At 42.6% G+C, this 14409-nt stretch overlaps 1 protein-coding gene across 1 annotated transcript; it reads left to right on the forward strand.

Moving 5' to 3' along the window:
* The first annotated feature begins 857 nt into the window (after positions 1 to 857).
* On the forward strand, positions 858 to 5175 carry sumo3b (small ubiquitin like modifier 3b). The gene is made up of 4 exons (XM_063006279.1): positions 858 to 961; positions 1903 to 2031; positions 3511 to 3582; positions 4826 to 5175. Exons 1-4 carry the CDS (start codon positions 941 to 943, stop codon positions 4886 to 4888), a joined length of 285 nt encoding a protein of 94 aa, XP_062862349.1. The 5' UTR covers positions 858 to 940; the 3' UTR covers positions 4889 to 5175.
* The last annotated feature ends 9234 nt before the right edge of the window (positions 5176 to 14409 follow it).

Genomic DNA, 14409 nt, shown 5'->3' on the forward strand with positions numbered 1-14409 from the left:
CTTGGGTTAATGAGATTGGCCATTCCACCTTCTGCATGTTTTAAGAGTTGGGAGAAAACCCACCAGGAACAACTGTGATGCATAAGCACACCAAAACTCTGTGGCACCAACACTATCAACTTTGCCATGGTGCTGCTATATTGATTATTAAATTAATTTATCTTTATTAACCACTTTATTATCCTGATCAGGGTCACAGTGTGTCTGACCCCCTGAAAACACTGGGCGCAGGGTGAGAATGCACCCCTGTATAGGATGGCAGTGCATTTCAGGCTATCACACACACTCACATTTATGGTAGAGCAGCCAATCCACCTTCAAAAAATGTAGAAGGAAAAGTGACAGATCAATTAACCTAAAGTCCTGAGGACCTGGGATTCATTCTTGAATAGTGTGTACACTTTGGTATGTTCTCCTTTGTATTTTTTCAATAACTTGGGTGGATTCATTGCTTTAAATCGCCTCTAGGAGTGAATGAGTGAGTGTATGTGTGTTACCCTGTGATAGATGTATAGGATGGACTTCTGCCCTGACCAGGATGAAGTGTTTATTAAAGATAAGAGCCTGGCAGCACACTGGCACAGCTGAGGGTGAGGGTGCCACACAGCTCAGGGGTTCTAGGAATCCTGCTTTGAACATCACCTTCAGTACCTTTGTTGTCCTGTCGGGTATTTTCCCAGTAAACATGCAGCAGGTGGATTGGCTGCTCTGAATTGTGAATTTAACATCATAATAACAGTAAACTCACTCCTGTGAATCGGCACTGGCTGAATGAAACGGGAGCGCGCATTTAGAGTCCACGTCGCGTGAACGTGCGTAAGCCCGCGCTTTATCACGTGACCGTGCAGCGCGCGGGCGTGCTTGTGCATCTGCGCATGCGTGTTAGCAGCGGCGGCAGCAGCGGAGGCGCTCGGTTGTGTTGAAGAGAGAATCAGTGAAAATGTCTGAGGAGAAATCAAAGGTAAATATTTTTATTACAAATCATCATTATTAACATCTACTTACTTATTTAATCGCCCATCACACACAGAAGCTGCAAATATATCAGAATTAGTGGCGCTGAGCTCTTCTCTTTATCATCTACAGAACCGGTGTGATGATCTATGCTAAGCTAACGTGTATACAAGCCTGAGCAAAAGTTTGTGCCCCCCTGTTCTAGTAATGTTTAAATAAAGTGAATAAATCCTCTACAGAGAGCAAACTTAATAAATTACTGTTTATTTACGGAACGTAACACATTAAAGTAATAAGCATTCTTTGGTGTAGTTTAATTCATTTTATTGTTACATTCAGTAAATTATGAGGAATTGTGTTTGTGTGAAAGTTTTTAAGTTCCATTATAAAAGAAAATCCACACAGCACATCTTCTTAATAAAAACGTTTTTTGACTAGTAATTATTAATATTTACATTTATATCTCAGTGGTTAAGGTACTGAACAAGGTCACTGGTTTAAGTCCCTCAACTGCCAGGTTGCCACTGTTGGGCCCCTGAGCAAGGCCCCTAACCCTCAAATCCTTAGATTGTTTTTAGTCACAATTCTATACCATACATTAAATACCATAACTGTAAAATATGTATTCATTACTATTATTAATAATATAATTAATTTCAATTACTTATTTTTATTTATAATTATGTCATTTACACACTAATGTATAACCCGCTCATTCTCTATAAAGCTTCTCATGGACGAGATCAGGAGGTCAGGAGATCATTAGTTGAGGAGAGAAGCATGTGAAGGTGTCCAATAAGTTTTGACTTTATAAGAGAGCAGATCAGTGACCTCAGCGTGTCTGTGTGAAGGACCATGAATGATTCCTATATTATTGTTGTGTGTGTGTGTGTGTGTGTGTGTGTGTGTGTGTGTGTGTGTGTGTGTGTGTGTGTGTGTGTGTTACAGGACGGAGTGAAGTCGGAGAGTGAACACATTAACCTGAAGGTAGCGGGACAGGATGGATCAGTAGTACAGTTTAAAATCAAGAGACACACACCGCTCAGTAAACTCATGAAGGCTTACTGTGAGAGACAGGTAACCACCTAAACTAACTTATTACTGATTACCACGTTCTCTTAAACACTTCTGCTGGAGGGGAGAGAAGCGTTCAGACTAATGCCCCAGCCCACCTCCATCAAGATATCCACCTCTCCTGGCCTGGACTGCTGTCCAACACACACAATTGCTTTTTAAGGCCCAACATTAATTAATCCTCATGTTAATGACGAGAAACAGTGGTAGTCCAGTGGGTAGCACCTCGGGCTATTTAAAGGTTGAGTTTGAATCATGGGTCTCTTCTGAGAGCACCCTTGAGCAAGGTGCTTAACCCTCTTGGATCCAGGGACGCTGTACAATGACTGACCCCGCGCTCTGCCGCAGACATGATTGGCTAACATTTGCTGGGTGGGAGGAATGAATCGATTCCTCATCATTGGTGTAATAGCGCCCTCTTTAGGCTGGTTGAAGCTGCACAGACATGGTGAATAATGGAGAGCAGTGCACGACTCTGTACACGATACTGCTCCCTGCGTGAATCCACCTCATGCAGGTGAAAGGAAGTGGTTCCTCGGCCAAAGTGAGGGTCGGCAGCAGAAATATAACCAGGGGAATTGGATACGAGTGGATTGGAAGATATTAGTTACAAAAAAAAAGTTGTAATAAATAACATAACGTTTATTACTGCTTAGAGAGTTTCTTACATCCATGTGAGCTACACTGCAGAGGTGGAACAGAGTATCTGGAGACACATGAGAACATAAACTAAACATGACTTATCTCTCAGTTTTGCTTGTATTCTCCATCACAGATTTTTTTATGGTTCTGTGTAAACAATCTCAAATATCACATTTAAAACGCTCAGGTGGCGCAGCGGTAAAAACACACGCTGCAACCGGAGCTGGATCTCGAAATACGACGTATCGAATCCAGCTCTGCCTTACCGGTCATGGCTGGGTGGCTATATGAACAACGACTGGCCTGTTGTTCAAGATGAGCGGGACTAAGGCCGGATGTGGGTCTCTCTCTGTCAGAATGGTGCGGTTGCGACCTCTGCTGGCTGATTGGAGGCGCCTACACAGAGATGAGGAAGGAGTGCTCTTAGGGTGTGTCTCTCCGCATACAACGCTAGGTGGCGCCACACTCATCAATGTGTGGGTGATAAAATGCAGGCGGCTGCTGCTCACGTTTCAGAGGGAGCGTGGGTTAGCTTCGATCTCCTCAGTCAGGGCAAAGATCGGCAGACGCAGAGAGGGAGCATGATGCTATTGGGCAAAGAAATTGGACGTGCTAAATAGGGAGAAAATGCATAAAAAAAAACTAAGCACTGTAATATTAACAGAATTATAAGAGAAAATGGTTCAGTACTGGTGCATCACATCAGATTGTCAGGCTCTATTAGAACCTCAAATACAAAAACCACAATCCAGAAGCTCGTTAACAGGATATTAGTATTTGTTAGTATAAAGCTGTGCTTCCTGTTCTCTGATCATGTGGTGATTGTGTTTTGTCTATCAGGGATTGTCGATCAGACAGATTCGCTTCAGGTTTGATGGACAGCCCATCAACGAGACGGATACACCTGCACAGGTACTCATCTCTCTCATTCTGTTTAGCATGGTAGCATCACTAGGACATCCACAATCGTCCAATCAGGTCATTCCTCAGTCAGTCATGTGAACTGGCTGGTTCCATCAGTGGATGAGGTCCGTGAGCCAGCACGTCTGTAGATAAACATAAATAAAGAGGAAGTGTGAGAAATGAAGGTTATGATTTGAAGCACCCTGCTGCAGGATTTAAATCTTAAAGCTCCTACATCATTCACTTATTTGTTCAGACATCAGCAGCTCTACCGAACCTTCTATGTGTGAACCACCTCACAATCTCCTCTTACTGAGGTTATATAGAGGATGTGTGAGTGAAACTCCTGCTCTAACGGAGAACTGAAACGATCACACGTGAACATCACTCATCATTCTGTCTCCATCCAGTCAATCACACTGCTATTCTGCTCTGATTATTCTTAATGTGTGTGTGTGTGTGTGTGTGTGTGTGTGTGTGTGTGTGTGTGTGTGTGTGTGTGTGTGTGTGTGTGTGTGTGTGTGTGTGTGTGTGTGTGTAACTGTAAGCTCAGTGTTTGAATTCTCTTTATTACTCCTCAGTGTTCTGTAGTTACACAGTTCTACCACCAGATAGCACCAGACTCTCACTGCTGCAGCCACGTGATCATGTACAGGACTGAGCAGAAGTCCTGACCTTTATTTAACCACTCAGCTAAATACAACAGCTCAACATTTCATCCTCCCCACACTCCACCCCCTCTACTATTCAAACCTTTCCCAATTGGTTCCCTCCACACCATCCTCTCCTTTCCAACCCAAATTCTGTCCCCCAAACTCTCTCCACTTTATTCCCCACAATTTGTCCCTTACAATCCTCATCTCCACACTTCATCCCCCAAACACTGTTCTCTCTACTCTCTCCTCCACTGCGTCCTCCTCACTTCTTCCTTTTACTCTGAACCTCCTCCTCCGTCCCCATATTCTGCCTTTCTCACGTCCACCTTCCCCACACTGTCCCCCCCCTTACTCCATCCCAACTCTCCGTTCCTGATGCTCTGTGTGTTGAGCCACATTCACCTCGTCACCAGGATTAAAATCATCTGCAGTCTGATCCTCAGTAGATCTTCTGACATCAACATCTAATAGATCCCTCACCCTCACATTCACTGGTGCAACAGAGTAGGCGTTCCCATGCATGTTTTTGGGAGTGGTTCTAATGTTTTTGATCATCTCTGTATATTTGTATAATAGTGAATATAATTGTGTTTCAGTTGGAGATGGAGGATGAAGATACCATCGATGTGTTCCAACAACAGACTGGGGGACTGTGTTGAACACACACACACACACACACACAGAACACTCTCGTATACACACACACACACACAGAACACACTCATATATACACACACTGCAGTTCAGGGCCAAAAATGTAAAAGATTCTGGATATTTAATCTTTCTGTGTTTTATGAAAATGTTCATGTTCACTGTTCCTGCTAATTATTATAATAATAATGTTTGTTTTTAATGTATCATTAGCTTTATTTACTCAGTGTTTTTATATTAACCATGTTTCAATATTAACCTTTCATATCACAATAATAAACATAATAAAAAAACATTCTTACGCCTTACATTTAATTACAGAAATAAAAGGTTTAATGTACTTTAAGTGTCACAGGCTAAAATATCCTGTAAATCATCACTAAACCTTATTACTGTACGTGGACGTGGATCATTAGAGAAAACTCAGCTACACCGGCAGCCTCACTGAGAGAATCTGGCAGTGGTGCTGGTACAGATTTGCTCTTGGTTAAGAAATGGCACTTTACCCCAGTTACTCTTTCACATCTTATTATCTTTTGACTTTGTTACTGTTAACTTTCCAATTACCCTTCACATTCTCTAACAGTTATTTATAAGCTACCTGGCTCATTAGGAGTCTCTGTAGAAGAGCTGGATACTCTTTGAGTCTCTCTCCCACATATTGGACTCTTGTAACACTTGGAGAATTTAACCTGTTTGTGACGGGTTACCGTCTTCCTTTCTTCTTTTTTCATTTTATGACACCTTAAGGAGGCAACAGATCAGCCTTCAGTTCAGTAAATCACTGCACCACCCTCTCGAACTAGTTCAGCATAGCAGTGGAGGGCTTCCTACCTAGAAGGGCCTCTCTACTCTGTGTCGTCGAATCTTCCAAGCAATCTCTCAACTGGTGTCCCACAGGTCTCTGTACTTGGTCCTCTATTGTTGTTTATCTACACCCGCTCTCTTGGTAAGATCAGATGCTCCCAGGCTGCTCTTACCACTTACCATGCGAATGATACTCAGCTCATTTCGTTATACCCTCCTTTAGACACACAGGTCTCAGCCTGCATCTCGGCATGTCTGGCAGATATCTCATCATGGATGTCAGCTCATCATATAAAATTTAACCCAAGCTGGAGCTCAGTCTCATTTCTTTTAAATCCCAGATCAAACCATCTTATAATGTACTAAACCCCAGTGTGTCCTGGATAGCTGGCTATGCTCTGCTCATATACACGTGCATCATGACAAGATCATGCTGGTTTTTTCTCTACAGCATCAGAAATATTCAGCTATTTCTCTCTGTGGAAGCAACTCGGATCCTTGTTTAATCACTCGTCATCTCCAGGCTGAACACAGAGCAGTCAGTCATGATCAGTGATGGATAAAGAGGCCAAGACACAGTCAACTAAAAAAATAATGTAAAGAATTTTCTGGTGTTCCAATTCAGTGACAGAATAATTTAGTGAGTGTTTTGGTTGATTTGATTTGTGAGTTGATATAAAATTCGACAGAACCAGTGAGGTCACTCATGCTGCTCTCACAGGTGAAGCTTATGATGTCAGCGTGTCCTTGTGTTAAAAGCTCTATAATTCACACTAATATTTGGGTTAAGGTGAGCTCAGAGTGCTCGCTGCTGTCGTTACTGTAATTTGGAGTGTTGAAGTCTACAATTTGTACTCTGGCTGTGTGTGTGTGTTTTACAGGAATTCTGGGTAATTGTAATGTTTTGAGACACACAGTCAGTTCAGAATGAAGTACCAGTGACATCATTGGTATTTTCAGGTGTAGGTAATGTTTACACTAAACTGCAGCTGAACTGAACCCCTGTGATCAGAGTCGACTGAGGAACAGAACTGAGCCGTGACTCCACCCGCACTGTTCAGAAAGACGTTAGCAGTTATAGGCTAAAGTAAATAAAAACAGATAAATGAGGGTCAACAAAAGTATTGGGACACATGTTTAAATTACTGAATTCAGGTGTATAAAATCAAGGACAGAGCTGCTGTGCAGTTTGCCTTCACAAACATTAGTGAAAGAACGGGTTCTAAAGAGCTCATTAAATTCAAGTGGTTCTGTAACAGGACACCGCCGGGTCGCTAAATGCTGAGGCGCATAGTGCTTAAAAGTCATCAAAGCTCTGCTGACCCATTAACTACAGAGTTCCAAACCTCCTCTCATTAACATCTACACAAAAACTGTGCTCGGAGCTTCATGCCAAAGGTTTCCATGGCCAAGCATGCAAACTTTACATACAAGTGCTTGAGGATGTTCATCTTTCTATCATTGATCTCTTGCTGTAAGTTGAACCACTCGGCCGTGTTTAGCTGTCTAACAGAAGGAGGCGTTTATTTTGAAACTTTCCCACCACTGCCACCACCGTACTTCACAGTAGGTATGGTGTGTTTATGTGGTGTGCTATAACACCTCTTAGTTTAGTACAGAAAGTTTAAGCTGAAGCATCTCTCTGATCATGGTGAGATCTACGGTTTACTATGCACTAGTGGTGGAATTCTCAGGAAACGGACGGGTTTATTATGAAGCAGTTAAAACCACTACATGCTGGTATCATGTGGAAGGTGAGCGGTTGTACCTGAGCTGGTTATTATGGGTATTTTTCTTAGCAAACTAAAAATTGATTCGTTTAAATGTTATTTTTGTTATTATGTGTAAAACTGCTGGAAAAGTCACATTTACACATGAACACATGATCATGGTAGACATTAAATAATGAATCTGATTTATTGATATAAGAATTAATAAGTTATAACTGATCTCCACGTGTGGTGATGAATCACAGTGACATGTTATCAGTAGTTTAACTGATTATCAGAGTTTAACTGATTTATTGCTGCAGTTTCACCATCATTAATCTCATCTATGAAAATAAGGAACATTTATTTAAGCAAATGTGATGCTAACAGTGACTGGAAGCCTGAACATCGTTTCTACTGCTCACAGATTTCCTGCAGAACCATGAAACCATGCTGTGTCCATATAAATACTGGGCATGGAACAGTAGTCGCTTTGTCAAGGCTGGGGAAACAAAACCCTGACTGTCACATAATGCTGAGACGTAATCAAAGAACCACCAAGAAGAAGCTGGTGAAACTGCCAACAGTCAAACAAGCTTTACATCGACATGAGGCTGGATGTTTCCATGTAAACAAGAAGCTCCTGCAACAAATTTATACCAGAAATGATTCATGATTTATGAAATAAATATTTATAGTTCAAGACTGGTGTAGAAAATACACGTTTCTTACAGGCGTCTATAAACTTTTGCTCTCTACTTATTTACTGTGTAAATGATTTGAATAAATAAATAAATAAATAAATAAATAAATGAATAAATGTGGTTGTGCTGCAGGTTAATAATTGAGGTTCTTCTCTCTGGTTCTCCGTAATCTCCACTGAAAGCACCTGAGATCCCACCAACCTGCCTCAACATGTTCTGTGTTTAAAAGCACAGTGAGAGAGTAAACACACACACACACACACACACACTTACACACACACACACACACAGTCACGTGCAAATGTTTGTGCGCCCCAGTTGGATTTGTTTTTAAGTGATCACGTCTGTAGAGGAAAAAAACTTGTTCTTATTATTTATTATTGTTATTATTTATGTTCTTAATGCTGAATAATCTTGTTACTACACAGAAACATTAGGTACTCGGGGACCTGGGTTTGAACCTCACATCCACTTGCTGTTTTGATGTGCTTTCCTTTAGGTACATGCTGCTGCTGTAAATTCCCTCTAGTGTTCATGATTGTGTTTCCAGGTGGTACTGAACATACTGTGACCCTGACCATGATGGCAAGTCAAAATAAATAAATGCAAGTATAAATAAATGATATTACACAAACACATTTACACAACTGAGAAAACAGTGTCATTTATTTAAAGATCAAACACCCATAATGCATCAGGATCTGGCAAACCTGCAGTCATCAAGAGTTCCATTAATCTTTACCATGTTATATTAGCTAATGATGTTAGCATGTGGTTTATGTAACATTAGTACATTACCATTAGTACATTACCCTGTTAGCCTAGTTAGCTTTTAGCATAAATTTGATTAATTTATTGAATAAATAACTGATGAATAATTTACTGAATTTAGTTGGTTTGTTGGTTGATGGTTAAACCTTCAGAGTAAACGTGGTTGGTTTAACAGAATTACATTTACCCGTGATTGTAAGGTTAGCACTCATGCTAACCGTGCATATGAAGCTGTAGATCAGAGCGATGGGGGTTTTTGTGTTGATACTGTTTTTTATAAAGCGGAAATACTTTTCTTTCATGCGAGCAGGTGAAAGAGTTTAAACATGTGAGAGCCGCCATCCATCCCACATTAAAGAGCAGATCAGAAGATCCATCCAGAGCCGGTACAGGGTGGAGCTCCAGCACCTGAACCTCCAGCTCATAATGAGGAGGAACGGAAACGTATCAGGATCTGAGAAAACCGTTCAGGTCAGATTCGACACACTTCACATAGAGATATGGCGTAAACAAAACCATCTGTAACTGCTTTAACAGCCTCCACTCACCTGAAGAGAGTTTCTATAATATTCTGTAGCATGTGGTTCTTCCTAGTTCAGTTAGAATTTTTTATGACCTGAGCCGTCCTGTTGTTACACCCTAGCCTACCCCTCTACCTAATGTGACACCACAGATCTTCATGGTCATGATCCAAGTCCCTCCACACCCGTCTGCTTATATCTGAACCACTGACTCTCCTTTGCTTCAGATGAACTGGTGTGCAGGATGGTGGTTGGTTTTGTTCTGGTCATTCCTCTCTTAGTTTGTAGTGGTTTTGTAGCCGCCTGGTTTGGTAGTGATGCTGTAAACATACAAACATCATGTGGTGACGTCACAACGTTCATGAACACGACTGCAGTCAGTAACACCAGGCTGAACATCAGCGTCTCCATCAGTCTCCTCTGTTTAGTGTGAGAGGTGCTACTGAAATATTGATGATTGTTATTTTATGGTTAGAGGATCAAAGTGTAGCATGAAGAAGATGAAGATGATGAAGATGATGATGAAGATGATGATGAGATGATTTGGTGTTTGATACCAGCATGATGTTGTATCTGTTACTGTAACTCTGCAGCGTTGGAGATGAGATGTACCGAACGTTCAGGGAAACATCAGTACTGATAAACACACTTCCTCTCTTCCTGTGTGTGTGTGTGTGTGTGTGTGTGTGTGTGTGTGTGTGTGTGTGTTTGTGTGTTCCTTCATGTGTGTGTATCTTATCAGACTGACCCAGAGCTGGAGGAGATATCAGATCCACGTCTCTGTGTTGAAGATAAAATCTCACAGCAAAGAGCTGAAGGTGATTAAAAGTGAGTAAAAGCTTTGATGAGACCAGACGCAGAGTTTAACACACACACACACACACACACACACACACACACACACACACTCAAACACACACTCACACACACACATACACAACTCACACACACACACACACAGACCAACACACACACACACACACACTTACACACTTACACAGACCAATACACACACACACACACACACACTTACACAGACCAACACACACACACACACACACACACACACTTACACACTTACACAGACCAATACACACACACACACACACACACACACACTTACATAGACTAACACACACATTGGTCCAGTTTCTGTGCTGTGCCTCATTATGGACACTGAGCTGAGGGAATTGTGGGTAATAAAGACTGGATAATAAATGTATGGACTCTGGGTGTGTGAACATGAGGATTACATTTCTCTCAGTCAGTCACAGACTCCCCCGAGAGCTCCCTCAGGTGTGATCATGTGATTTTCTGTATTCTGTTCATTATTATAACAGGTAACAGACGTCACCTCCCTACAGTCACACCCCAAAATCTCAGAGTGCTCACACCCCAAATCTTTACCTCCCTGTGGTTACAACCCAACATGAGTGGTGACACTCACAACATTTACATTATACTCCAAAATATTTAAATAAGTTGTAAATTCAGAATTAATTCTTAAATGAGCTAAATGTTGTCACCACAACAGTGGAGCAATAAATTCCTTTTCCCTTCATAACGATCCATACGGCCTTAAAACACCTTCAATCATTTCTGCTCCACTTCTGAGTCCAGTGAGTCTCTGTCTGGAGTCTTTAGTGTGTTGGTGTGTTGGTGTGTGTGTGTGTGTGTGTGTGTGTGTGTTTGTGTGTGTGTGTGTGTGTTGAGGTGAGGATGTGTAAGTGTGTGTGTGTGTGTGTGTGTGTGTGTGTGTTGAGGTGAGGTGAGGATGTGTGTGTGTGTGTGTGTGTGTGTGTCTGTTGAGGTGAGGTGAGGATGTGTGTGTGTGTGTGTGTGTGTGTGTGTGTTTGTGTGTGTGTGTTGAGGTGAGGTGAGGATGTGTGTGTGTGTGTGTTTGTGTGTGTGTGTGTGTGTGTGTGTGTGTTGAGGTGAGGTGAGGATGTGTGTGTGTGTGTGTGTTGAGGTGAGGTGAGGTGAGGATGTGTGTGTTGAGGTGAGGTGAGGTGAGGATGTGTGTGTGTGTGTGTGTGTGTTGAGGTGAGGTGAGGTGAGGATGTGTGTGTGTGTGGGCTGTTAAATTTGGTGTTTTGGGTACAATTCTCTCATACTGGCCACTGGATATTCAACATGGCACCTCATGGCAAAGAACTCTCTGAGGATGTGAGAAATAGAATTGTTGCTCTCCACAAAGATGGCCTGGGCTATAAGAAGATTGCTAACACCCTGAAACTGAGCTACAGCATGGTGGCCAAGGTCATACAGCGGTTTTCCAGGACAGGTTCCACTCGGAACAGGCTTCTCCAGGGTCGACCAAAGAAGTTGAGTCCACGTGTTCGGCGTCATATCCAGAGGTTGGCCTTAAAAATAGACACATGAGTGCTGCCAGCATTGCTGCAGAGGTTGAAGACGTGGGAGGTCAGCCTGTCAGTGCTCAGACCATACGCCGCACACTGCATCAACTTGGTCTGCATGGTCGTCATCCCAGAAGGAAGCTGACGCACAAGAAAGCCCGCAAACAGTTTGCTGAAGACAAGCAGTCCAAGAACATGGATTACTGGAATGCCCTGTGGTCTGACGAGACCAAGATAAACTCGTTTGGCTCAGATGGTGTCCAGCATGTGTGGCGGCGCCCTGGTGAGAAGTACCAAGACAACTGTATCTTGCCTACAGTCAAGCATGGTGGTGGTAGCATCATGGTCTTGGGCTGCATGAGTGTTGCTGGCACTGGGGAGCTGCGGTTCATTGAGGGAAACATGAATTCCAACATGTACTGTGACATTCTGAAACAGAGCATGATCCCCTCCCTTCCAAAACTGGGCCTCATGGCAGTTTTCCAACAGGATAACGACCCCAAACACAACCTCCAAGATGACAACTGCCTTGCTGAGGAAGCTGAAGGTAAAGGTGATGGACTAAACCCAATTGAGCACCTGTGGCGCATCCTCAAGTGGAAGGTGGAGGAGTTCAAGGTGTCTAACATCCACCAGCTCCGTGATGTCATCATGGAGGAGTGGAAGAGGATTCCAGTAGCAACCTGTGCAGCTCTGGTGAATTCCATGCCCAGGAGGGTTAAGGCAGTGCTGGATAATAATGGTGGTCACACAAAATATTGACACTTTGGGCACAATTTGGACATGTTCACTGTGGGGTGTACTCACTTATGTTGCAGCTATTTAGACATTAATGGCTGTGTGTTGAGTTATTTTCAGAAGACAGTAAATCTACACTGCTGTACAAGTTGTACACTGACTACTCTAAGTTATATCCAAGTTTCATGTCTATAGTGTTGTACCATGAAAAGATATAATAAAATATTTGCAGAAATGTGAGGGGTGTACTCACTTTTGTGATACACTGTATATAAGGTACCATCACCACGGACCAGTATCCGCCCCCTCCGACACGTGGCAGCAGTCGTATGTATTTTGTCACACTAGGTAAGTGCATATATGCGTACGGAGAGACACACCCTGATCCGCACTCTCTCCCTGTCTCTGTGCAGGCGCCATCAATCAGCCAGCAGAGGTCGTAGTTGCATCAGTTATGAGAGAGACCCTATCCGGCTCAATACCCCACCCCTATATGAACAACAGGCCAATCGTCGTTCACGTGGATGCTCAGCCCAGCCGGCAGGCAGAGCCGAGACTCAGTATGATGTACTAGAGATCCCAGCTCTGGTTCCTTCCTTTTAATGAACTGAACTCTAATCTCTGGACATGTTCAGTGTTTTTAGTCCTTTTGTATGATGAGTCAGTTGGTGTTGTGGACAGTCTGTACCATACGGATAGATCCCACAAAGGGATGCAGTTTTATTCCTGATGAAGTGATTTAGTAGTAAATAAAAGGTGCTGAATGAGATGAAATCTCACCTCTTACAGGGGGTGTGAATGTTACATCTCACTGTTTTCTTTAGTGTTAGATTGTTTTAAATGCTTTGATCTTTAACTTTAATTTGATGTAATGCAGTTTAAATAGTATAAAATCATTTAATTAGTTCTCAGATGAAGCTGTTTAAATGCTCTATAGAGACAGTAGACTGAAAGCTGGATTTGAGGCTCAGAGAGGAAAATGTTTTCACACCAAAATGACTTTTACACTAAAATCTTTTACTTTATTTTTAATTAGTCTGACTGACATCAAAGCAGTGAAAGATCAAAGCCTTTAAACGTTGTTTTTAATATTCACACCCTCCTGTATGACAGACTTACTTATTCAGTAACTACACAAGGTGTTATAATGCATCTCTTCCTGAGGTCTATCAGTATGGTAAAGACTGTCCACAGAACAAATCTGAACAATCAGGAATACAATCACTGAAAAGATCCAGGAAAAAAGAAACAAACACATAAAAGCTTAGTTCATAATAAGGAGGTGGAGAAAATATGAAACTCCAGCCACACTGTCCGGGTCAGGCTGTTTCACCAGATAAAGGAACTGAGACTCTTGTGGTGTGATGAAACTACAGTGGCACGTTTCAGCTTGAGGCGGTGTAACACAGGTAACACTGTCACCATCTCCACTGTAAAACGTGGTGGCGGTAGCATTATCAAGGATAAAACCATCCAGTCATTGTCTGTGTGGAGTTTGGCATGTTCTCCACATCTTTCTGGGATCCCTATCACCTCCCAAGAAAGGAGGTGAACTGGCTGATCTTATCTGACCCTAGATGTGAGCGAGTGAGTGGACGACAGTGTGATGTCTGTGATGGACTGGTGTTCTGTAGTCCTGTCCTGCACCCAGTAATGCCAGGTGGCTCTGGACCCACCACAACCCAGACCAGGATAAAGTTTTTTGTCATTTAAAAAATCCAGGTGCTGCTAATCTGCTCTTCACTCGAGCTGGAGGCCCAAAACAAGGTCTACATGATGGTACACACACACACACACACACACACACACACAGGGGAATTCCTCAGCACTTCTGAGAGCAGGTACAGGTTTGGTAATCAGTGAGGACTGAAGTTCTGGTTGCTCGGTGGTTGAAGCTCCTCCTCTCCTCGGTTCCTCTCCTC

This window comes from Trichomycterus rosablanca, chromosome 12, assembly GCF_030014385.1.
Source record: "Trichomycterus rosablanca isolate fTriRos1 chromosome 12, fTriRos1.hap1, whole genome shotgun sequence".
Taxonomy (NCBI): domain Eukaryota; kingdom Metazoa; phylum Chordata; class Actinopteri; order Siluriformes; family Trichomycteridae; genus Trichomycterus; species Trichomycterus rosablanca.